The sequence below is a fragment of the Crocuta crocuta genome, unplaced genomic scaffold (assembly GCF_008692635.1).
Source record: "Crocuta crocuta isolate KB4526 unplaced genomic scaffold, BGI_CrCroc_1.0 scaffold70, whole genome shotgun sequence".
Classification (NCBI taxonomy): Eukaryota; Metazoa; Chordata; class Mammalia; order Carnivora; family Hyaenidae; genus Crocuta; species Crocuta crocuta.
Genome location: NW_027528417.1, coordinates 4,106,813 through 4,131,153, shown reverse-complemented (window position 1 = coordinate 4,131,153; position 24,341 = coordinate 4,106,813). Strand labels below are relative to the sequence as shown.

The 24,341-nt window shown below is 44.5% G+C and overlaps 1 protein-coding gene across 1 annotated transcript in view; it reads left to right on the top strand.

Moving 5' to 3' along the window:
- UBP1 (upstream binding protein 1) overlaps positions 1 to 24,341 on the top strand; it is a 64,749-nt gene that overhangs the window by 7,185 nt on the left and 33,223 nt on the right. Inside the window, exons 2-3 of the mRNA XM_077754281.1 lie at positions 5,911 to 6,062; positions 19,485 to 19,561. Coding sequence (XP_077610407.1) covers positions 5,911 to 6,062; positions 19,485 to 19,561 — 229 coding nt within the window. The remainder of the gene's footprint in view (positions 1 to 5,910; positions 6,063 to 19,484; positions 19,562 to 24,341) is intronic.

Below are 24,341 nucleotides of genomic sequence, written 5' to 3'. Positions count from 1 at the left end.
TCCCCCCCCCCTCACCCCGAGAGAGGAGGGAGAGAGAGAGTGCGGAGCCCAAAGCAGGGCTCGAGCTCGCCCCATGCAGGGCTCAAGCTCACCCACACTGGGGCTGGCACCCAGGCGCCCCAGGTCAGTCCTCATTGTTAAAATTTTAGGTCCTGGTTCAGCGTCACTGTCTGATCCTATTGCTGGTTTACTCTTTGGTGATTTCAGAAGATACTTAAAGGGTCCTTCTAGTAGCCTGACATTTCTGTTCCTTGTATCTGTCTTACAGCGGTATTGTCTTTAGCTGCTCAGTCTTACGGTTAGACCTTGACGTTTCCAATCACGCAGCCCATGTGTAATCCCAGATTCAGAGTTCTCTGCCACCGTCTGCCTTTTCAGCTCACTCCCTCAGGCCCCTGCTCTGGCTGTCATTGGCCCTTCTACAGTCGTTGGTCTGACTCCGTTCAGCTTCTTGAACCCCTTTTTCCTTCCGCCAGTTTTAACTTCCGCGTGCAGTCATTGTAATTACTTTCTTGTTAATCCCCCGTCTCTTGCCCCCCTTGCTTCATTCCCTCCCACCTTTTTTCTTGTAGCAAACCTGTAACCTTGATTAAATGTGCTGCTTCACCTCCTCGAGACTCCTGAGCAGTGAATGTGGTCTAGAAAAGCAGTGACTGGGTCTTACTTGAAGTTCACAGCCTCAGCGTGCAAGTGCATCCTTTTGCCGCAGCCGCCACTGTTCCCGTAATGGCCTCACCCTCTGCCCCCCCACCCCCCACCAGCACTTGATGATTCCAGGACTCCTCATCTCTCCCACTTTCTTTCCAGTGCTTGATTTCCCCCCCTTTTTAAACATTTATACAGTGTCTTTATTGTTTCTCATTTTATTTGTTTATTTACATCTAAGTTGGTTAGCATATAGCGGAATAATGACTTAAGGAGTAGATTCTAGTCCTCTGTCCCCTGTGTATAACCCCCAGCGCCCATCCCAGCAAGCGTCCTCCTTAATGCCCCTCACCCATCTAGCCCATCCCCCCACCCNCTTATGGTTTGCCTCCCTCTCTGTTTTTATATTATTTTTGCTTCCTTTCCCTTATGTTCATCTGTTTTTTATCTTAAATTCCTCATATGGGTGATGTCATATGGTATTTGTCTTTCTCTGACTAGTTCCATCCACGTTGTTGCAAATGGTAGGATTTCAGTTTTTTGATTGCCGAGTAGTATTCCATCGTGTGTGTGTGTGTGTGTATATACATATATGTGTGTGTATATATATACACATATGTGTATATGTATATATGTATATATATATGCCACATCTTCATCCATTCGTCGTCGATGGACATTTGGGCTCTTTCCATACTTTGGCTGTTGGCCGATAGCACTGCTGTAAACATTGGGGTGCATGTGCCCCTTCGAAACAGCACACCTGAATCCCTTGGGTAAATATCTAGCAGTGCAATTGCTGGGTCATAGGCTAGTTCTATTTTCAATTTTTTGAGGAACCTCCACAGTGTTTTCCAGAGCGGCTGCCCCCGTTTGCATTCCCACCAGCTGTACACAAGGGCTCCTCTTTCTGCACAGATTGATTCCCTTTCTTGATACTTTCTTCCACAGACTGTACTGGCCTAGATGTTTTTTCTAGGTATTATGGATTTCTTTTATTTTTCCTGCTTTGGTTATTTGGGCTTCCTGAATCAGTCAGTTGGTATATTTCATCAGTTCTGGAAGTGCTCAGCCTTTATCTCAAACAGCGCCTCTGCAATACGATTTCCTCTTCTGGGAATTCCATTTAGTGTAATACCTTCTCGCCTTGTCCTTCGTTTCCTAATGTCTCCTTTGCATTTTCTATCATTTTGCTTTCTGCTGCCTTCTGGATAACTTCTTTTTACCTCTATGCCCAGTTTCTTTATATTTCTGTTTGAGCTGCTGTTAAAGCTAAGTTCTTAATTTTAGCAATTTTATTTTCCAGTTTTAGAAGTTCTGTTTGTTCCTTTTCATTTTACTGTCCCTTAAAAGTTTCTCTTCCTTGCTGATCAGTTTGGGCTTGTCTTTAATTTACGTTTTTCTTTATTTATTTTGAGAGAGAGAGTGAGAGTGTGTGTGAGTGAGCAGGAGAGGGGCAGGGAGATGGGGGGGGGGGGAGAGAGAGAGAGAGAGAATCCCAGACAAGCTCAATTTCACAAATGGTGAGATCATGACCTGAATCGAAACCAAGAGTCAGTCGCTCAACCAACTGACTGAGCCACCCAAGTGTCCCTGGGCTTGCCTTTTATTTCTTTATACAGAGTAAGCATAGTTTTATGGTATGGGTCCAGTAAATCTACCATCTGAATTCTTTAGGGGTATCAATCTGTGTCCGGTTAGGAAAATAGAAATCATGTAGATGTTTCCAGCAGAGAAAGATGCAGTGAAGTATGTGATTGTGAAGGTGCCAGAACGGTTTGGGGAGGAAGGCTTGTTACCTGGCTGTTCCTGGAGGCATGACTGCCCCGGCCCAGAAGCTTCTGCAGCCACATTCTGTGCGGCTGCCGGCCTCTGTCTTTGCCCACTCCCTTTCCATTCCCCACCAGTGCTTCCCTTTGGAACGACTTAGCAAGACTCCAGCTGGCAAGAAGTCTCATATATGTAGTTTCAGACCGTGAACCCCTCTGCAACAGAGGCGGAAAAGAGCTGAATACCAACAGACAGATCTGGAGCTGAGGGGATGCCATCTGTTGTTTCTGCTGTTGGTTCTTGCTCCCAGAGGCTTGTTTGTCTTTGTGTGCGGGGTTATTTTTGGGTACTGGCATTTCAGAGTTACTAGTAATAATTCGAAGCCTTGAGACTTTCATTTGCTTGTCTGATCCCTGGGAGCTCTACCTGTCTGGGGTTTGGGATTACAAAACAGTTGACTGCTGGGACTTTAAGGTTCAGCCTAGTGGAAATTATCTAGATACCTGTTGTTTTCATTTTAATAATGATTGATTATTAGTGCAGTTGGTTCATTGATTCAGCAGGTGTTTGAGGCTCTTTGTGCTACATGTTGGGGTGAGTCAGTGAAGTGAAACCAATTTGGGAGATGGTTATCTACTTAGGGGGATACAGACTTAAGTCCTGTGTGCTGTGGGAAGACGATCAGCTGTGGGTGATAGAGCAGGACAAGGGGGTTGGGGACATGGATGCGAGGACTGCGGTTGGCAGGCTGTCACTGCGAAGGTGACATTTAAATGAAGTGAACTGGACGGACATCAGCAGAAGAGTAGCACCAAACCCAGCAGATGCCTTGGAAGAGGCAGGTGGGAGGCTGGTGTGGGGGGCAGGGGGAGTGAGGCCACGTAGAAGAGGGAAGGTGAGCACAGTGAATGGGGCCTTGCAGCAGGGATCCTCGTGCAAAGGGAGCTGAGGGCGAGTTCAAAGGAATAGAATGATCTGGCTTCTGTTTGAGGAAGATCACTGGCTGCTGTGTTGATTAGAACACATTTTTTTTCTAGTTAAGTAAAAAATTAATTGGGATTTCAGTAGCAAATGACTTTTTTTTTTTTAAGGTTTTATTTTTAAGTAATCTCTACACCCCTATGGGGCTCGAACTTAATACCTCGAGATCAAGAGTTGCATGCTCTGTGACTGAGCCAGCCAGGTGCCCCCTTTTCTCATCCTTAAAACGCTTACATACACAGGGCATAAGAATATGTGTATATATATTTTCATCTACCATGGGACAGTCATGATTGTTTTTCATGAAGAGAGTTGCTCTAAGTCTTAAAGTACCATTTTCCAGTCTCCTGAAAATTTTTTACATCGGCCGCAAGGCTTTTTAGATCTGTGCCCCTCAGGGGGAGACCCTTAGGCTGCAGCATTGAGAAGAACTCTGGAGAGGGATTGAGGACCAGTGCTGACTATGGGTTTCTCAGTTACACCTAAGTACTTAGGAGCGTTTTGACAATTCCCAGGTGTGACGAAGAGAACCAGTGGGTAATTAGTCTAAATAATCAGTCTAATTCTTTCAGTGTGTGTGTGTGTGTGTGTGTGTGTGTACACGCACGTGCACATGCACACACCAGGAGGAAGGAAAGCACTGCAGCCTTTCTTTCCCATCTCATTTAAAACTTTCTGTTTTAAATTGAATTTAGCTAAAATGGGCTAGCCAAATATCTGAGTATGTTAATGTCTTTTGGGGGGAGAAAAAGGAAAAAATAAGCAATTCACACAAAACCTTGCTATTGGTGTTGATGAGGCAGTTCATTTGGATATTTTGTTATTACTTTACTTTTTTATTGAGGAATGAACATAGAAACATTATCAAGATGCAGGTATACAGGTCAGAGATTTATCTCAAAAACAAACACCGATAATCCCTTCCTTCGTGGTGGGAATGTAAAGGTGTGCAGCCGCTTGGAAAAGCCATTTGGTAGTTCCTCAGGGAGCTGAACAGAGTAACCGCGAAACCTGGCCGGTGTCCTAGGTTTACACAGAAACACGCAGGTGTTCCTAGCAGCAGCCCAGATGCCCCAGAGTGCCGATCCGGCTGTTAGGTCTGCCTGATCGAGGGGAGTATCCTTCACCCCAAATGGGAATGCTACAACGGGGGGACCTGGAAAACATCAAGTAAAAGAAACCAGTCTCAAAAGGCCATGGGATTCTCTTTGCTTTAAATGTTCAGAATAGGCAAGTGCATGGGCACCTGGAGGGCTCAGAAGGTTGAGCGTCTGACTTCGGCTCAGGTCATGATCTCGTGGTCCGTGAGTTCAAGCCCCACATTGGGCTCTGCGCTGACAGCTCAGAGCCTGGAGCCTGCTTCGGATCCTGTGTCTCCCTGTCTCTGCGTCTCCCCCGCCCGCACTCTGTGTGCCTCTCTTTCTCAAAAATAAACATTAAAAAAAAAAAAAGACGAGGCAAGTCATAGAGACACAGTAGGTCACTGCCAGGCTAGGGCTGGGGTCGGGCAGTGGTGGCTGCTATCGGGCATGAGATTTCTCAAAAGGTGATGAAACTGTTTGGGGGTTAGATAGTTGGGGGTAACTATACAACTCTTCTAATACAGCAGAGCCCATGGAATGATACACTTTAAAAAGGTGAATTTTTATGGAATGTAAGTTATATATCCACTGTTTTTACAAAAAAACAAACGAAACGCATCCATGTGTGCTTGGGTTAACAGAGAATATAGGCAATGCCCCAGAAGGACCCCCGCGCCCCCTCCCCTTCCCTCCCAGCCAGTGCACCAGATTATTCTCGGGGAAACAGCAGCTGTTTCTGCTGCAACTGTTTGCTTCTCAGAAGAAGCCCTTGTTCTAGACGAAGCCTGAACCTCTGTGCTCTGCAAACGCAGGCCTCACGGGGCCCTTGCTGTAAAGTACCGCTTTCATCAAATTCTGCTTTGTGAGTTTATGGTGCTGGCGTGACCTGCCTTGCAAAACAGGTAGCTACGCACTCTTGACTTGCTCCTTTTGCATAGAAATAATACAGAGTTTAAAGTTTTTAAAGGGTTTCTTGAAGTAACTTTTTTTTAAGTACCGTATATGTTGTTAGATCACTTGCTTAACCAGCATGGACTTTATTAACTGTTAAATACTTGTTATTTTATCTGGCTAATCATAGCTGTTTCCCCACCTCCCCTCTCCCCTCCCACGCTGGAGACACGGGTTATTATCTTTTGGGGGAGCAAGATTAACATTAATAGTTCTTTTATTCTACATGACATTTCTGGGCTTACATTTTATTTTTATTTTTATTTTTTTAATAAAAATTGTTAAGTGATGTCTGCACCTCACATGGGGCTCTAACTCTGCAACTCACAACCTCAAGATCAGAAGTCGCATGCTCTGCTGACTGACCCAGCCAGGCGCCCCGGACTTAAATTTTTAAAAGAAACTGCCCTTAAATGTTTTTATATGCTTTTAAGTATTTTAAACTCAAAATAAGATCACTGTTGACTCTTTTGCCTTTCAGCGATGTCTTGGCATTGCCCATTTTTAAGCAGGAAGATTCCAGCCTTCCTTTGGACGGTGAGACTAAACACCCCCCCTTTCAGTATGTGATGTGCGCCGCCACCTCGCCAGCCGTCAAGCTGCATGATGAGACACTCACGTACTTGAACCAAGGTTGGTACGGCTGGGTCGTGTTTCAGTGGAAGAACTTAGATAAATCCAAAGTGGCATCACAGCCTGATCTGCGGCTAACAACTTAAAATCAGATTATCTTTCTTAAATTTGACAGCTTCCGTTAACAGAAATCGTAGGAATTTTACCGCGGGCCCACGAAGTAATGGTCCACGGGAGCTGTTTTGCACCGATAGGGTCTGTGCAGCAAGATTTATTACAGGGGTTTTCAGACAGGATCCCGAGGAGGAGCAGGTTGGGAAGGACGTCTGTTATTTTTAGGGACACTGGTTTCAGCGCAGAACTGGAGAGTGAATCCAAAATCCAGCTCGCTCGCGGGGAACCTGGGTCTCAGGACTGGGGCAGGTTTGTGCCGAAAATAGACGCGCTGCCCCAGGATGGAGTCTGTGGCTAAAATAAACTGGGTCAGATTTTGTCCACCCGGATTTTGTCTGCTTGACGAGAATGTTGTGTTTCGGTGACATAAAAGTGAGAGCTGGCTGAGTGGCAGGCAGAGATGTGGGTGTAGAATTTACTTTTGGAAATTGTAAGGGATTTTTTTTTGAGGTGGCTTTAAGTTTTTTGTTTGTTTTTTTTTACTGTTTTATTTATTTCTGAGAGAAAGAGAGAGAGACAGCGTGAACAGGGGAGGGTCAGAGAGAGAGGGAGACATAGAATCTGAAACAGGGTCCAGGCTCTGAGCTGTCAGCACAGGGCCCGATGTGGGGCTCGAACCCATGACCCGTGAGATCATGACCTGAGCCGAAGTCAGACGCTCAACCAACTGAGCCCCCCAGACGCCCCTGAGGTGCCTTTAGCATAGGCCACTGTGACCAAATTAAACAAAAGCACTTTGTTACAGAGCTGTAACGTTGTTGTATACACATACTGAAAGCATGTTGCACCTTTATTATTTTTTTAATCTGAAATTTTATTCTTTTTTTTTTTTTTTTTTAAAGTTTGTTTAGTTTTGAGAAAACAGAAGTGATCAGGGGAGGGCAGGGGGGCAGGGGGAGAGAGAGACAGGGAGAGAGAGAGAGAATTCCCAATCAGGCTCTACACTGACAATGCAGTGAGGCCTGGACTCAGGAACCATGAGATCATGACCTGAGGACATATGCTGATTGTACAGAGATTGGGAAGTACGTCAAGAGATAAAGATGAAAATTGACTGCAGTTGTATCCCACCAAGAATACATTTTAGGTATATTTTCTTACGTATATTTCAACAAAATTGGAATTAACATCTATTCACTTAAGAGTATGTTGTGAGTATTTTTCTGTCATTAAATAGAATCTTTAATTCCTTGGGCTTTGGGGAAAGAGCTATAGAGTTTAGACTATTATGAAATGATAGTATTTTGAAATTTGGAAGGATAACTTATTCTAGCCTTTCATTTGATAAATAAATATAGGATCCATGAGGTTTTACAACCCAGGTCATTCTACCATAGCACACTAGCAGTACCCTCACTTTGGTGTTCCTGTTGTTTGGGTAGGCATTCTGTTATCTGAGACTTAACATGTCACATTTGGAAGAACCTTAAGTTTTATGGTAATCTGTTTTAGGTATAAAAAGCATCAGAAGAAACCACGTAGGGGCATGGATATTCGCTGTGGTTTTATTTCTAATGACAGGGAAATAATGTGCATTTCTTTTACTTGGGGAAAAGTTGGCCAAGTTCTGTTGTATGCATACCACGTGATGAACGAGTCCACACAGACCCCTGTTCAAAGGATTGTGTTGTATGTGTCTGTCTGTTGGCCTGGGGAAACATACATAATTTATCATTGTTAGTATTAAACTGGGAAATGATACTATGTTGATAAAAGTTGCAGTCCACCATCTATAGTAATGATATATTATTAGACATTTGCTGAGGGTTTACTATGTGTGAAGCATTGTATCACGTATTATACATGGCTGTTTAGTTCCCCAGAAACTCCCGAAGTTTTATTAATCCATTTTAGGGCTGCCTGACTCGCTTTTGGTAGTACAGGCGATTCTTGATCTTGGGGTCATGAGTTCAAGCCCCATTTCAGCACAGAGCTTACTTAAAAAAATGCATTTTACAGATTTATAAGACAAGAGAGCAATCAGTTAACTTCCTCAACGTGAACTTGGTCAAGCTTAGATTTGAAAACGATTGTTGCTATTTATCATAGTGTGTGCAGATCTTACATATACAGCGTAGTGAATGTTTACCTGTATCATCCCCCGTGTCCAGTATTCCCAGCACCCAGCACACTCCCAGGCAGTACTCCAGCTTGACTCTGACCATTATCCGTATATGTGCAGGCGGCTTTCTTGCACTTCACTGTGCTCACTGCAGTAGTAATGATGACTCTTTTCTTGGTTGTAGAATTGTGTTAATTTATCTTTTTAATTTCTCCACCTTTTAAGAAAAAAGTGGAAAGGGGTGCCTGGGTGGCTCAGTCGGTTAAGCGTCTGACTTCGGCTCAGGTCATGATCTCACGGGTCGTGGGTTCGAGCCCCGCGTCGGGCTCTGTGCTGACAGCTCAGAGCCTGGAACCTGTTTTGGATTCTGTGTCTCCTTCTCTCTCTGACCAACCCCTGCTCACGCTGTCTCTCTCTCTCAGAAATAAATAAAAAACATTAAAAAAAGTGGAAAAATAAACTGCATGTGTAGAAATAGTCTAAAAAGACATTTGAGTAACTATTAAAACCAGTCATAAAGGAGTTATCTTATATATGTTTTTGTTTATTTTTTTAATTTTTTTAAAAATTTTTTAATGTTTTTTATTTATTTCTAAAAGAGAGAGAGAGAGAGAGCGTGAGCCGGGGAGGGTCAGAAAGAGAGGGAGTCACAGACTCTGAAACAGACTCCAGGCTCTGGGCTGGTAGTCAGCCAGAGCCCAACGCGGGGCTCGAACCCACGAACTAACTGTGAGATCATGACCTAAGCAAAAGTCGGACGCTTAACCGACTAAGCCACCCAGGCGCCCCTCTTATATACGTTTTTAAAAGGAATTTTAAAACCTTTAATAAAATACACAAGTATCAAGTGTACATACTACAATTAGTTCTTTCACAGACTTGTCTCCTAGCATATGTCACTTTGACAAAAGGTTTGGATCCTGATTTTTCATGAATCCCCTAAAATTTTTTTCAAAGTAAAAAAAATTTTTTTTTTAAATATTTTATTTATTTCTGAGAGAGAGAGGCAGAGTGAGCAGGGGAGGGTCAGAGAGAGAGGGAGACAAAGAATCCGAAGCAGGCTCCAGGCTCTGAGCTAGTGGTCAGCATAGAGCCTGACGCAGGGCTCAAGCCCACGAACTGTGAGATCATGACCTGAGCTGAAGTCAGATGCTTAACTGACTGAGCCACCCAGGTGCCCCTCAAATTTTTTATAAATATGTGTGTTTCTAAGGACAGGACCCATAGCTTTTTTTGAACTCGGGCAAGGTTTGACCCTGAGTGAGGTGTTACTGAGTGGCTTTCATCCCCATCTCTCTTAAGCTGGGGAAGCAAACAGAGGTCGAGAGTTAGCAAAGTATCTGCAGTTGATTGGGCTTCCTTTCTAAAGGAAACATTCTCAGCAGTTTTGATTTTTTTTAATTAAAAAAAAAAGTTTATTTTTGAGAGAGAGAGAGCACGAGTGAGGGAGGGGGAGGGTCAGAGAGAGAGGGAGACAGAATTCGAAGCAGGCTCCAGGCTCCAAGCTGTCAGCACAGAGCCTGATGTGGGGCTCGAACCTATGAGCTGTGAGATCATGACCTGAGATGAAGTTGGATGCTTAACCGACTGAGCCACCCAGGAGCCCCTGAAGTTTTGAGTTTTTACAGAAACCTTTCCTGTAATACATAGTATATAGAGAATCAGGCCTAGATGTGGAAAATAATGAGGCTTGGTTAATTTTATCCAGGAATTTCGGTAAAATCCCATGAATAGTTTTTCAGCTAAAGTGACATTGCCCTGGAAAGTTCTGCCAAAGTATACCTCAGTGGCACCATTTTAGTATTGATGGTTTGACTGTTGAGCATCGACATAATTTACCATTTTTGTTTTCAGGAATCAGATTGTAAACTCACTTTTAAGGTTCATGAATTAATTTTCTTGGATTCTGACGAACTCTTCAGCTGTGCTGAGGAAAACGACTTAAAATGGGAATGCTGCCTACCAAAAAAAAGGATACAAAAACCTTATAAGAAGGGATTAGATAGGGTACTTGAGGTTATCTTTCATCAGCCCAAGTTCTTATTCTTTAAAAACATTAAAAAAAGATTTTTATGTTTATTTTTGAGAGAGAGACAAGAGTGTGAGCAGGGGAGGGGCAGAGAGAGAGGGAGACACAGAATCCAAAGCAGGCTCCTGGCTCTGAGCTGTCCGCACAGAGTCCAAAGAGGGGCTTGACCCCACAAACTGTAAGTTCATGACCTGAGCCAAAGTCGGATGCTTAATTGAGCCACCCAGGTGCCCCAAGTTTTATTCTTTTTAAACTCACATGTGAATTTATCTGCATTCATTCTAGTACATGAGGGGAAAACTGAAAATAATAATGACAATTAATGAAAGCACAGTTATTCCCCATTTTATGATCATATTAAAGCTTTGGAGGGAGTAATTATTCTTTTTTTTTTTTTTTAATTTTTTTAATTGTTTTATTTATTTCTAGGAGAGAGAGAGAGAGACAGCGTGAGCAGGGGAGGGTCAGAGAGAGAGGGAGTCACAGACTGAAATAGGCTCCAGGCTCTGAGCTGGTATTCAGCACAGAGCCCGATGCGGGGCTCGAACCCACGAACCGCGAGATCATGACCTAAGCGAAAGTCAGATGCTTAACCGACTAAGCCACCCAGGCGCCCCAAGAGGGAGTAATTATTCTTACAGTTATCTATTTAGATTATTGACCGTGCCATGCTTTATAAAGATTTAAACCCAGAGTATTCTGATTCCAAATGTCATTTTCTTAACTACCAATTTTCTTTACTGGAATAGTTCAAGTGTTCTGTAAGTTTTTAGTTAATTGCCACCATTTAAAATTTAACAGTTTAAAGAGATGATTTCTGTACGTGGCTCACAATGCACAAGTTAAGAAACGGTATATGGTAGTCTTGTTTCTCTGTCCACCAGATAATCTAGTTCTGCTTGCCTCAGGCAGCTGCTGAATTAGAACCATTTAAAAATACCTAAGAAGGTTCTAATCATGGTTTATGACAGTCTTTGTATAACGAAAATACTATGTAGTTAATATTTATTTGAACGTATTCTAGTAAATTTACTTGTTCACGTGATGGGTGAATTGTGTGTGTAAGTGTAGTTGTGATGCAATGGTCTTGTCACTAAACGATGAAATTTATTTTGTGTGTGTGTGTGTGTGAGAGAGAGAGAGAGAGAGAGCGAGCGAGCAGGGGAGGGGCAGAGAGGGAGGGAGACAGAATCCCAAGCAGGCCCCACAACATCAAGGCAGAGCCCAGCGTGGGGCTCAAGCCCACGAACCGTAAAATCGTGACCTGAGCCGAAACTAAGAGTCCGACGCCCAACTGACTCAGCCTCCCAGGCTCCCCAGAAATTTAAAAGAGAACTTAGCTGGCAGATGCTGTCACACCTCACTGCCAGTGAAACTGCACTGCCCTGGCTGTAAAGACCTTTGGTGCACACGGGACGTCCTTAAGCACATTTTTTCATACCTTTCATACCTTTCACTTCTTCTAAGTGTCTCACCTAGTTAGAGTGAGCACTGGTTTAAATGTGTCTTGTGTCTTTTTGCGCATGGTGGGTGTGGGGTGGAGAGGGCTGCAGTGAGTAGCGGTTCTCCGCAGTCTCTGGAGTGGGGCCGCCTGTGCGTGCATCCCACTCCACCACTTGCTGGCCCGGGCACGTTCCTTAATTTAACACCACCCCCCCATAAGGTGGTTGAGACTGAAATTGAACTAATGGATGTACTGGGCTTACAAGGCAGCCGGCACATACATAGGAAGTCCAGTATGAACCTTGCTGCTGTTACTGTCATAACTGAGGAGTTTCCATGGTTTCTGATCATCCTGGAAACCAGCTGTTTAGACCTTGGTTGATGTGTTTGTTTCCTGCTGCAGCTGGACTAGCAGTGTTTGCAAATGGCTCGAACCCATGCTGGCTCTAGATCCCAGTTCGGTGGCTCAGGAAGTTTGCCAGGTTCGACAGAAAGTGTGTTATAATCCTTGACGAGCACCTGCGACAGTCAGGGCTCTCAACCAGAAACAGCGTTCTTGCCCTGCTTTGGAGCTGTGGTGGGCAGAGTGCTTGCTCCCCACAGCTGTCCATGTCCTGATGCCCAGAACCTGCGAATATTTCACCTTATGTAGCAAAAAAGACTTTGAAGATGTGGTTAGATAGAGTGTTGAGGTGCCTGGGCAGCTCACATGGAGCATGTGACAATAGGTCTTGGGGTTGGGAGTTCAAGCCCCACGTTAGGGGTAGAGATTACATGAAAATAATAAAGAGTGTCGGGTTGGAGAGATTATCCTGGATTATCTAGGTGGGCCCAGTGAAGTCACAAGGGTCCTTAAACATTAAAGAGGGAGGCAGAAGATTCAGAGTCAGACTTGAAGACAGAGGAAGAGGCCATGAGCCAGGGGTATTAGGTGGCATCAAAAAGCACACAAGGAAGTGGGTTCTGTGCTAGGGCTTCCAGAAGTGACACAGTCCTGCTTACAGCTTGATGTTGGCCCGCCCTAGAGGCGTGTGTTGGACTTCGGAATTCCAGAACCATATGATAATAAGTTTGTATAGTTTCAGGCCACTGAGTTTGTGGAAATTTGTTATAGCAGCAATAAAAAACTCTCGTATCAGCCAAGGCAAATGTGTACCATGTGCTGATCTCTGGGGAGGCGCAGAGGAGGCCATGTTGTGCACACCAGAGCTGTTTCTACAAGGTGGGCGTCATTTACCTTTACATTCTAGATGAAAACACTCTGTGTCCTGTGGTGCTGCCTCCTTGCTCACCTCTGAAGGCCTCGCCAAAGTTGGGTCTTGAAAGGGCATCTCATGAAGTCTGAACCCTTATGCTCAGGGTGTGTGTGTGTGTGTGTTTGTATATTCCAATATGTGAACCGTACACATGTGTGTAATGCATGTTTGTGGATAGAAGTGTATTTGGGGAGCACCCATCAGTGATGGAGCGAGAGGTATCCTAGACTGTTGTGATGCTGTCAGACAAATAAACGAGTGTGATGAGTTTTGGCTACTTCTAAAGGGGTCGTGATGCAATTTAAACAGCTTTAGATTGATTTCTTAATCTTAACGTAGACAATTGAGTAATTTGAACCAAGAAGGACTTGGAAATCTTAGTGCCTGTGATGTCGTACCGTGGTAGATAACACCTTGTATTAAATGAACCCTGTGGCAAGTGATGCAATTATATAATAGCCATTCCAAAGCAGGCCATTTTTCTCTTTGGCATAGCACTTTAGGAGAGTGTTTATCATAATACAGTATTTATTCAGCTGCTAAGGAAAAGATGGTTAATTCTTACCTTTTTACTCAGCTGCTAAGGAAAAGATGGTTAATTCTTACCTTTTTACTTGGGGCTTTTTGAATATAAAGGTTACTCCCAGGAGAGGGTCCTGATGAATTGGCTGTTGGTAGCTTCACACATGCCGTGGCTCCCCAACTTCCGCGGCTCGGGGTCACCCGGAGGACTTGTCAGAACACGATCGCTGGGCCCATAGAGCTTCTGACCCTAGAGGTCTGGAATAGGGCCGGGTAATTTGCATATCTGACAAGTTTCCAGGGGATGCTGATGTGGCTGGCCTGGGGACCTGTGCTTGTTTTATAGTTTTAATTTGAATATTCAGCCAGGTGCGGGAGCTTCTCTTCACCACTGCCTTTCATAGATGGGTCTCCTTAGTTGAGTGTTGGTGCGTGGTCGTGCCGTTCTGGGGTTGTGGCTTGGTCACTTGAAGTTCATTGCTCAGCCTCTGCCTCTCGGGCCGCTGTGGCTGAAGAATGTTGGCCATTGCATAAAACCATAAAAAAAGAAGAGGTACATTTTGTGTTGTCTTCACTTCACAGGCAGGTATAAATTGGAACAAGTTTTCCAAGTTTGTGATGCTTCAGAGCGTCAGCTTTTGTACTGTTTTGAACAATAGAAGTACAGAGTTTAAAAACTGTATTCGTGTTCTCCTGTTTATCCTTGAGCAGCTAACCTTCTCTGCTCTGGGGTAACAAGAAGTGTCTCGTTCTGTGAAGTGAAAAACCGGATAGTTGTGATGTGGAGCCCCAGAGGGTAGAGTAAAGCTGCTGGCTCTCCCCTGGGCTGGGGGTCTGGCTGCAACTAGGCTGCCCCTTGTCATAGCCCCTCCCGACTCTCTGATGCTTCCTTCCTTATGGTGGGGGTGGGGCTTCTGATCTGAACCCCTTGGTTTCCTCAGGGCAGCTTTTTGCTGCTGTTGGATGACAGATACCTGCTCATTTGAAAGCCAGCTTCTATTTGGAGAACGCAGGTTTTAGGTCCTAGGAAATAGCATGTCTGTTGGATTAAAAATACTGTTAAAAAAGAGAGAAAACCAATATGTAAGAAATAAAAACTTGGCAAGAAAAAAAAAATACTGTTAAATGATAGAAGTCTCAGGAGCGTCTGGGTGGCTCAGTCAGTTAAGATCTGACTTTGGCTCAGGTCATGATCTCCTGGTTTGTGAGTTCGAGCCCCACGTCGGGCTTTGTGCTGACAGCTCAGAGCCTGGAGCCTGCTTCGGATTCTGTGTCTCCCCCTCCCATGCTCATGCTCTGTCTCTCTCTGTCTCTCAATAATAAATAAATATTTAAAAAAAATGTTTTTAAGTTTCAAAGAAAAATATATTTCTTGTTAATTTCACTTTACAACTGTACATTTCCTTGAAGTTAGCTGTGGTTCTTGTTACAGAGTAAAGTTCTCTATTAGGCCTTTAGGAATAAATTCTTTGAACTTAGCCATGGGGACTGTCACAGCTTGGGCTCCATGTTGCTCTAGAGTCCATCCAAGGAAGCTAGACTGGGTGGGGATGTGAACTCACAACAATTATAGTTTTCAGTTCTGTCAGTGCTTTTGCATTTGTAAGCCAGAAAAGGAATAAAAAGTCCAGACTTCAAGGGCGCCTGGGTGGCTTCGTAGGTTAAACCTCTCACTCTTGGTTTTGTCTCAAGTCATGGTCTCATGGTTCTTGAGATTGAGCCCTGCATGGGGCTCGGTGCTGACAGTGCAGCGCCTGCTTGGGATTCTCTGTCTCCTTCTCTCTCTGCCCCTCCCCTTCTCTTACGCGCACTCGCCTTCTCTCTCAATAAAAATACTTTTAAAAAAGTCAAAACATGAAAGTTAACTTCAGAATAGAAAGTTGGAAACAGGACCAGTGGGTGCTTGGTGGCTCTGTTGAATTCAGTGTCTGACTCTTGATTTCGGCTCACGTCATGGTCTCACGGATTGTGGGTTTGAGCCCCACACTGGGCCTTGTGCTGACAGCGCACAGCCTGCTTGGGATCCTCTCATCTCCCTCTTCGCCCTTCCCCTGCTCTTTCACATGCGTGCATGCATGCTCTCAAAAATAAATAGAGATTTCTTACAAAGTTTAAAAGAATAATAAAAAAATTAGGACTAGCAAGTCAGAGTAGAGCTCTTATGTTAACTGTAACATTGATACCGGAGTCGTCTTTATATTTCAGTTAAAACCTAGACATCTTTCTGAAACTACGTTATTAAGAGATTTATGGGAGGGGATCAAATAGAAGAAGAAATCAAACCAATGAAGGCCTGGTTGTTAACTCAATGAATATCGAAGAAACTTGTTGGTAAAGAAGGATTTCTGTATAGTGAGTTGGGATAAGACTGAAGGAGGGAAAAGGCTAGGGCACACATAGTTCCCAGGAGGGAAACCAATTTTTTCTCTTTTTCAAAGATTTTATTTTTAAGTAATCTACACCCAACATGGGGTTCGAACTCACAATCCTGAGATCAGAAGTCACATGCTTTACCTGCTTAGCCAGCCAGGTGCCCACAGGGAAACCATGTGAAGAATAGCAGTTGTTACAGAGCCTTTTTTTAAAATAAAAAACACTTTTGATTTTAGAAGAATAGAAATCTACAGTGCTTTAATACAGGTGCAACAAATCCTGAAATCGGTTTGTGAAAACATTGAACCTTATATTGAGCACAGAGGTATCCTCGTTAGGTTGACTAGGAAAAATAATACAAAGGAAGACAGGAACACTGAAATTTCATCATTATTTGATTTTTTTTAAGTTTATTTATTTTGAGAGACAGAGACAGCATGAGCCAGGGAGGGGCAGAGGGAGTGGGAGAGAGAGAATCCCAAGCAGGCTCCTCGCCGCCACCACAGAGTCACCTATGGGGCCCGAACTCAGGAAACTAAGATCAAGACCTGAGGGTAAACCAAGAGTCAGAGGCTTAACTGACTGAGCCACTCAGGCGCCATGTTTGATTTTTTTTCAATGCTGAGAATTTTGAGATTTTGAGGATCATGAGATAATCCTGGCAGGACAAGTCTTCCCTTCCTCTGTGGCAGGTTACTTCTCCCCCATCCTCACCTACTTGTTTTTCTTTTTTTTTTTTAATTTATGTCTGAGAGAGAGAGAGAGACACTGAGCAGGGGAGGGTCAGAGAGAGAGGGAGACACAGAATCTAAAGCAGGCTGAGCTGTCAGCACAGAGCCCGACACGGGGCTCGAACCCATGAACCGTGAGACCATGACCTGAGCCGAAGTCGGACACTCAACCGACTGAGCCACCCAGACACCCCTACTTGGTTGTTAATTAAACATTTTTTTGGTTAATCTGATAATTAACACAAACATTTTGTTAATTTGCCTAAATTTTTGAGAGGGTGAGTGTAATTTTAAATTTATACCGGTATAGTTTTCAAAAATACCTATCTGTATGCTTTATTTTACAATTTATTTCTTACTGTTTTCTGAGTGTAGATCCATTGTTAAGTATGCTGCAAATTTAACTTTTAAAACCTGTCTCTTGCCATAGTATTATTTAGTGTTAATCTCTCAATCTGTTGAAGGACTTAAGGACTCTTGCTTAGTAACATACTGTATATCATGGTTTTCCTGCACCAGCCTTCCAGTGATTTGATTGTAACTTAATAACCTTTTGTTGTATTTTGACCAGGTGATCTAGTTCCTTTTGTATATTTTTATGAGCGTGCAACCCAATGTGGGTGTGCTCCATTGGAGTGTGGACTAGATCATAAATATCCTCAACTTAATATGACATGTACTAGATGCACTCTTTTTTTTTTTTTAAGTAGATTTATTTAGTTTGAGAGGGAGCATGAGTGAGTAGGGGTGGGCAGAGAGAGAGGGAGAGAAAGGATCCCAAGCAGGCTCTGCACTGTCAGCACAGAGCACGAGGTGGCTTGATCCCACGAACCATGAGATTGTGACCTGAGTTGAAATCAATAGTCGGGCACTTAACTCCCTGAGCCACCCAGGCACCCCTATAAGCACTCCTTAATTACTCTTCATTTTCTGCATATCAAATTATACTGTCGTTTTTATTACTTAATGACAGATAATTCAGAAATCATTTTTGTGGCTTTGGAGTACATTCTTTTGGCAGCAGCTTCTCTTCCTAATGATAATAGGTTGGTGCGTCAGTATCTGTTTATGTTTTCCTATGGACACCGAACAGTGGGAGAATGTGAGTTGGGCTCATTGGTCATAAGGAGGAAGGTTCTAGGATTCAAATTTGGTCTTGGCTTGCACAAAACACAGAACACATGTTCATAGTACCATTATTTGTAATGGCCAAGGAGGAGAAACAACCAGATGCCCATCAGCTAGTGAATGGATGAACAAAATGTGGCATGTTGTTGCGGTGGAATATGTGCAGTAAAAAGGGATGGAGTGCGGGCACACCTCAGAGATGGTGCCGGTTCTATTCCAGCCCAGCGCAGTCAAGGGAATACTGCAGTGAAGTGAGTCAAATGAGTTCTTCCGCTTTTCAGTGCACATAAAAGTTCTCTCTGCACCATCCTGTAGTCTGTTCAGTGTGCAATAACAATGTATATGTCTTAGTTAAGAAATACTTTGGGGCGCCTGGGTGGCTTCGTCGGTTAAGCATCCGACTTTCGCTTAGGTCATGATCTCGCGGTTTGTGGGTTCGAGCCCCGCGTCGGGCTCTGTGCTGACTCCCAGCTCAGAGCCTGGAGCCTATTTCAGAGTCTGTGTCTCCCTCTCTCTCTGACCCTCCCCTGCTCATGCTGTCTCTCTCTCTCTCTCTCCTAGAAATAAATAAAAAAATATATATTAAAATTAAAAGAAAAAAAAAAGAAATACTTTATTGCTGGGGCACCTGGGAGGTCCAGTTGGTTAGTCAAGAACCTGACTCTTGATTTCAACTCATTTAGGATCTCACAGTTCGTGAGTTCGAGACCCACATCGGGTTCCACACTCATAGTGCAGAACCTGCTCGGGAATCTCTCTCCCTCCCTCTTTCCCCCTCCCCTGCTCTCTCTTTTTCCTCTCAAAAGAAATAAACTTTTTAAAAAATGCTTTATTGCTAAAAACTGGGTTACAATGACTGAGCACGGTTCACCACAGCAAATATAATGATGATGAAAAAGTTTGAAACATTGTGAGAATTACAAGACCTGACAGACCCAGGGGCACCTGGGAGGCACAGTCAGTTAAGCGTGCGACTTCGACTCAGGTCATGATCTCACAAGACGTGACAGACCCAGTGGGAGCAGGTGCTGTTGGAAGAATGGCACCCATAGCCTTGCTTGATGCAGGGCTGCTGCAAACCTCCAGTTACGGAACCCACGGTGCCTACAGAGGGCAGTGGAGCAGAGTGCGACACCAGATTGTCTGGGTCACACTGCGGCAATGTGCCAGAGCCTGGAAACATGCGTGCTGGCAGGAGCCGGTCCCTTACACTCTGCGTGGCTCTGTTTATGTTGGGCTGAGCCAGGCATCTTCCTGGAGATAGGAAATAAGTTGATGGTGGTTGCAGGGTGGTGGTGGTGGTGGTGGTGGTGGTGTGTGTGGGTGTGTGTGTGGGTGTGTGTGTGAGCGTCGACCTGACTCCTGAAGGCACGGTTTTCTTTCTGGGGTGAGGAGAATGCTCAGAGTTGGGCGCGGTGACGGTGTTACAATTCTGAATATACTAAACACTGTCAGTTTTTACAAGGATGAATTCTGTGGTATGTAAATTACATCTCAATAAAGCTGTGATCAGAAATCGCTCTTGGATTATGCATGTATGTATAATAAAAATTTAATGTGAGAGCGTAGCAAATATTGTCAGAAACTCTTCATTCTTCTGTAATCGTGTATGAAGGAAAGGGTGGTGTGGTTTGTAGGAAAGAAAGATCAAAAGATTGCTTCTCTGGTTGAGAGACCATTGACTTTTTATGTTGAACAGTGATGTTCTTTATGTGGGCTGCTTGTGATACAGTTTCTTTAAATTCAACAATCTCTTTAAAATAGGTCAGTCTTACGAAATTCGGATGCTGGATAATCGGAAAATGGGAGACATGCCAGAGATTACTGGAAAATTGGTAAAGGTAAGGATGGTCCATTTTCATTCCTGACCGGTGCTGATGGCAATGACTGAAAAAAGTAGCAGGTTTGACATAGAAGTTTTAGGTTTTTTGCACAAGTGTTTTTATTTTGCAATTACCGAATTTCACTTGAAGAAGTGATGGCTGTATTGGAACTCCTGAAATTTTGAACTGTGTTCTGTTTACTTTTCTACAAAACGGAAATGATAGCAGTCCCTGGGTGAGGCGAGTGTGATGGCCCTGTGGACACCGAGGCACCGCAGTCGCAGCTGTGGGGGAAAACCCACCGCCAGAGCAAAGACTTCAAGTTGTTCCTTTAAAAGTAAAAGAATAATTTGGGGCGAAATGTTAGTTAATATGAAACTTTTAAAATCCTTTTATTTCACCTCTTAAAAATTCGCCAAGTGAGATTGGAAGTCTCTGCACCCCCTGCATCCACGCCCCGATGTGCCCGAATGAAGGCAGGCAGGCCGTCCAGGGCCAGGAGGCGTGGCGGTCGGCCGGCCGGCTGGGCCCTTCCTTTGAGGCTCAATCTTCAGAACCATCCTGCTCCCTCCAGTGTCCGGCAGGGTGGCCTGGCCTCTGCCCGTCACACAGAATGAGGTGCTACAAACTCGATAGCATTACAGGGCAGGACTTCTGGAAGAATCTTGAGGGACGTCAGAACAGCCATAGGGTGAAGTGTTAGCATGAGAGAAGCAGGCCTTTGTTCTCTTGATGCTTCCATCTTCCCACAGGGAGGCATCCGGGGGCCTGGGCACTTCAGAAAGGTGTCCCATTGGAAGCACTCCCCCCTGGGGATCTGCCTTTGGGGGACAGATCTGCGGGGCGGGCAGCTTGGGCCTATCCGGGAGAGCCGGGTGCCCAGCACCTGCAGGTGGAGCATCTTTGGGCTGTTTTAGTGCTTCTCCCACTCCTGGGGGCAGGAGGACCCCAGTCCTTTGGGAGGTTGAAGGAAACAGATGCGTGTCTGCTCTCCACCAATCAGTTGTCTTGCCAACTTGGAGTGAGTTCCCAGGCTTTTGACTCCCAGGGGCTGTGCGTTTGGTCATTTCCCTGGAGAGCGAATCAGGTCAGACTCCCAGCTCTCATTTTCTAGTGTGTAGGAAGCTTAGAAATGTCAGAGACTTGCGCGGGGTTCCCTGGTCGCAGGCGGGCTTGTTGTGAGGCCATCGGGCACCCTGGCTCACCTTCAGGCAGATCTGCCAATTGTGTCATATACCCAGTTAAAATCCAATCAGTATTATATAGTTTAAGGGAAGATGTGGATGAACTCTTCTGTCACTGTGCAAATTACATTTGATGACTCTCAGATGCTGGTTTAAAAAAAAAATTAGGGATGCCTGGGTGGCTTAGTCGGTTAAGCGTCCGACTTTCGCTTAGGTCATGATCTCGCGGTTTGTGGGTTCGAGCCCCGCGTCAGGCTCTGTGCTGACTGCCAGCTCAGAGCCTGGAGCCTGTTTCAGAGTCTGTCACTCCCTCTCTCTCTGACCCTCCCCTGCTCACGCTGTCTCTCTCTCTCTCTCCTAGAAATAAATAAAACATAAAAAAAATTTAAAAAATCAATGTGAAAGTGTTGAAAAGTTGTTTAAATTGTAGATTTCTGTACAGAATGAAGTAAGGCATTATATGCCCTGTATTGAGAGCCTTAAAACTGGATCCAAACACTTTAGGACATTACTCAAAGACAACTTGTATGGTAAGATTTAAACCTAATCCAGAGGTCGAGTGGTATGATGATACATCCACGTGTGTTGATCACGTGGTGGTCCTGATAAACATGTGTACCACAGGCGCCCGTGGTAAGCTTGTTGAAAATACCTGTCAGCAAAACTGAGGACTGATGGATGTGGGGGGAGGGGGGGATGGGCATGGAGGAGGACACTTGTGGGGATGAGCACTGAGTGTTATGTGGAAACTAATTTGACAAAAAACTATTAAAAAAAAAAAAAAAAAAAAGAAAATACCTGTCAGCTTAACTCGAAATGGCAGGGTCAATTAAGTTGTTGCTTGATTGCTTTAAGTTCTGCTTCTTGGATTTAGTTCCAAACTAAAATATGTAAAAGCATCCAATACACAAGATTAACGCAAGTTAAGAAATTAAGGCAAAAACATCTCTTCACTGGGAGATAAGTGAAGTGTCGACAGTAGAGAAACCATCCACTCTAAGTGCAGAGTGGATGTTGTGCTGACATTAAACAGGCATATTCTTCCTAGACAAGGGTGCTTTTTGTTTTAATATAATTTATTAAGTTGGCTAATGTACAGTGTGTACAGTGCGCTCTTGGTTTCAAGGGTAGATTCCCGTGGTTCATCACTTCGATACAACACCCAGTGCTCACCCTCACAAGTGCCCTGCTCCATGCCCATCACCCATTTTCTCCTCTCCCCCACCCCCCTGTCCACCCTCAGTCTGTTCTCTATATTTAAGTGTCTCTTATGGTTTGCCTCCCTCCCTCTGTTTGTAACAATTTTTCCCCTTTCCTTCCCCCATGGTCTTCTGTAAGTGTCTCGGGATCCACATATGAGTGAAAACATATGGTATCTGTCCTTCTCTGACTGACTTATTTCACTCAGCATAACACCTTCCAGTTCCGTCCACATTGCTGCAAATCGCAGGATTTCATTCTTTCTCATTGCCAAGTAGTATTCCATTGTATAGATAAACCACATCTTCTTGATCCATTCGTCCATTGATGGACACTTAGGCTCTTTCCATAATTTGGCTATTGTTGAAAGCACTGCTATAAACAGTGGGGTACATGTGCGCCTATGCATCAGCCCTCCTGTATCCCTTGGGTAAATTTCTAGTGACAAGGGTACTTATTTCAAAAGCATCAGTTTCCCTGAACAGTTAGCTTACAGATTGGAAGGGTTAAGTTTGAAAAGGTCTTGGGACACCTGGGTGGCTCAGTCTGTTAAGCGTCTGACTTTAGCCTAGGTCATGATCTCACCGCTTAGGAGTTCGTGCCCCGCGTGAGGCTCTGTGCTAACAGCTCAGAGCCTGGAGCCTGCTTCCGATTCTGTGTCTCCCTCTCTCCCTGCCCCTCCCTGCTCCCTCACTCGCTCACTCTCTCTCAAAAATAAACATTAAAGAAAAAATTGAAAAAGTCTTAAATCCGTTTCATCTTCCACTCGATAAGCCACACATCTGATATTTGGCGGCTGTGCCAGGATGCATCCAGTTAGAGCCTGAGAGCTTGCCTGGGGTTCAGAGCAACAGTCTGCTATTGCCAAAGACTGCACGGTGAATTTCTTAAAAACATCACATCCTTTTTTATTGCAATATCCCTGAAGTCTTCTGCTGCAATCTAGTGTCTAACTTCCTGGCTCCTTGATCTTTGACTTTGCCGTGGCGGGGGAGTCTTGGGGAACAAATGCTGGGTCGTCAGAGGTGCTTTGGAACTTGTTGACAGTGCCTAATACCCTCGATGATGTGCTTGCTTTGCCTGCTTTTATGTTAGGGCCTCTCTTCCCTGCTAGCTCTCCGTGGCTGGTCTCTTGCTGCCTTACTTTTTTTCCCTTTGAATTTCATTTAAATGTTTTTAAGTTTTCTTTGTTTTTATTATTATTTCTTAATGTTTATTTTTGAGAGACACAGAGCACAAGCAGGGAAGGTCAGAGAGAGAGGGAGACATAGAATCTGAAGCAGGCTCCAGGCTCTGAGCTAGCTGTCAGCACAGAGCCCGATGCAGTGCTAGAACTCAGAAACCACGAGATCATGACCTGAGCTGAAGTCAGACGCTCAACTGACTGAGCCCCCCTGAAGCCCACTTTAAGTCTTAAATACATTGCCACTTGTCAGCTCTGGTTCTCTTTTAATATTCTTTAGTATTAAAGCTGATACCTATATTCTCACACTATTTTCACCTGAATTTGTGAAGAATGGAAGAATCAAAATCATGACATTTCTGTGCTGCACTTTATTTTGAGCTCAATCTGTTGGTGAATGTGACCCAAGGCCCCCGCTAGCCTGTGCACCTTCACTGTGAAGTTTTTGCTGCCGGCGGGTGGTGGTGTGAAGTGGGTGCTGGTAGACCGCCTGGGCAGGCCCTGCAGATGTGGGAGGCAGGCGGGCATGAGTCAGCGTGGTCACTGTGCCTGTATGGATTTCCACTTCGGTCCGAATGACTTTTTTGGCCTCTTTTTAAACTACAGTTGACCCTTGAACAACGAGTGTTTGAACTGTACGGATCCATTTACAAGTTGTTATTCAGTTGTTATTCAACTGTTGATGTATCAGTAAACTGGTCAATGGTAGGCTATGAAGTAGTTAAGTTTTGGGGGAGTCCAGAGTTCTACGTGGATTTGGACTTGTGTGAGGATTCAGTGCCTTCTAACCCCCATGCTGTCGAGGGTCGGCTGTATTTCAGATTAAAATCCTGCTGCTTTTAAATCGTTTCCTTCAAAGTATTCCTCAGCTACAGCTTGGACAATGCCTGGTGGGTGGGGAAGGCAGGGGCACCCAAGTGGCGTTTATATGTATGGCTAACAGGTTATTTCCTAGTCAGATGAGAGCACATACTGGAAATACGATCATGTTGTTGCATCATGAGAAAGTTACTTATAAATGTGTCAGAAACGTTAATTAGTGTAAGTCTGGTATCTGAAGACGTTTGGATGACCTGTTTTCCTGTTTCTGGAACCAAACAGTAGTTGGCCCCTGCAACGTGTGGGTGGTGAAGGAGGGATGGGTGGGGGCAGAGAGCTGGCCTCGAGCGTGTGGAGTAAGGTCTTCCCTAGAACCGGAACCGGAGTGTTGGGATAAAGTTTACCTGCGGGT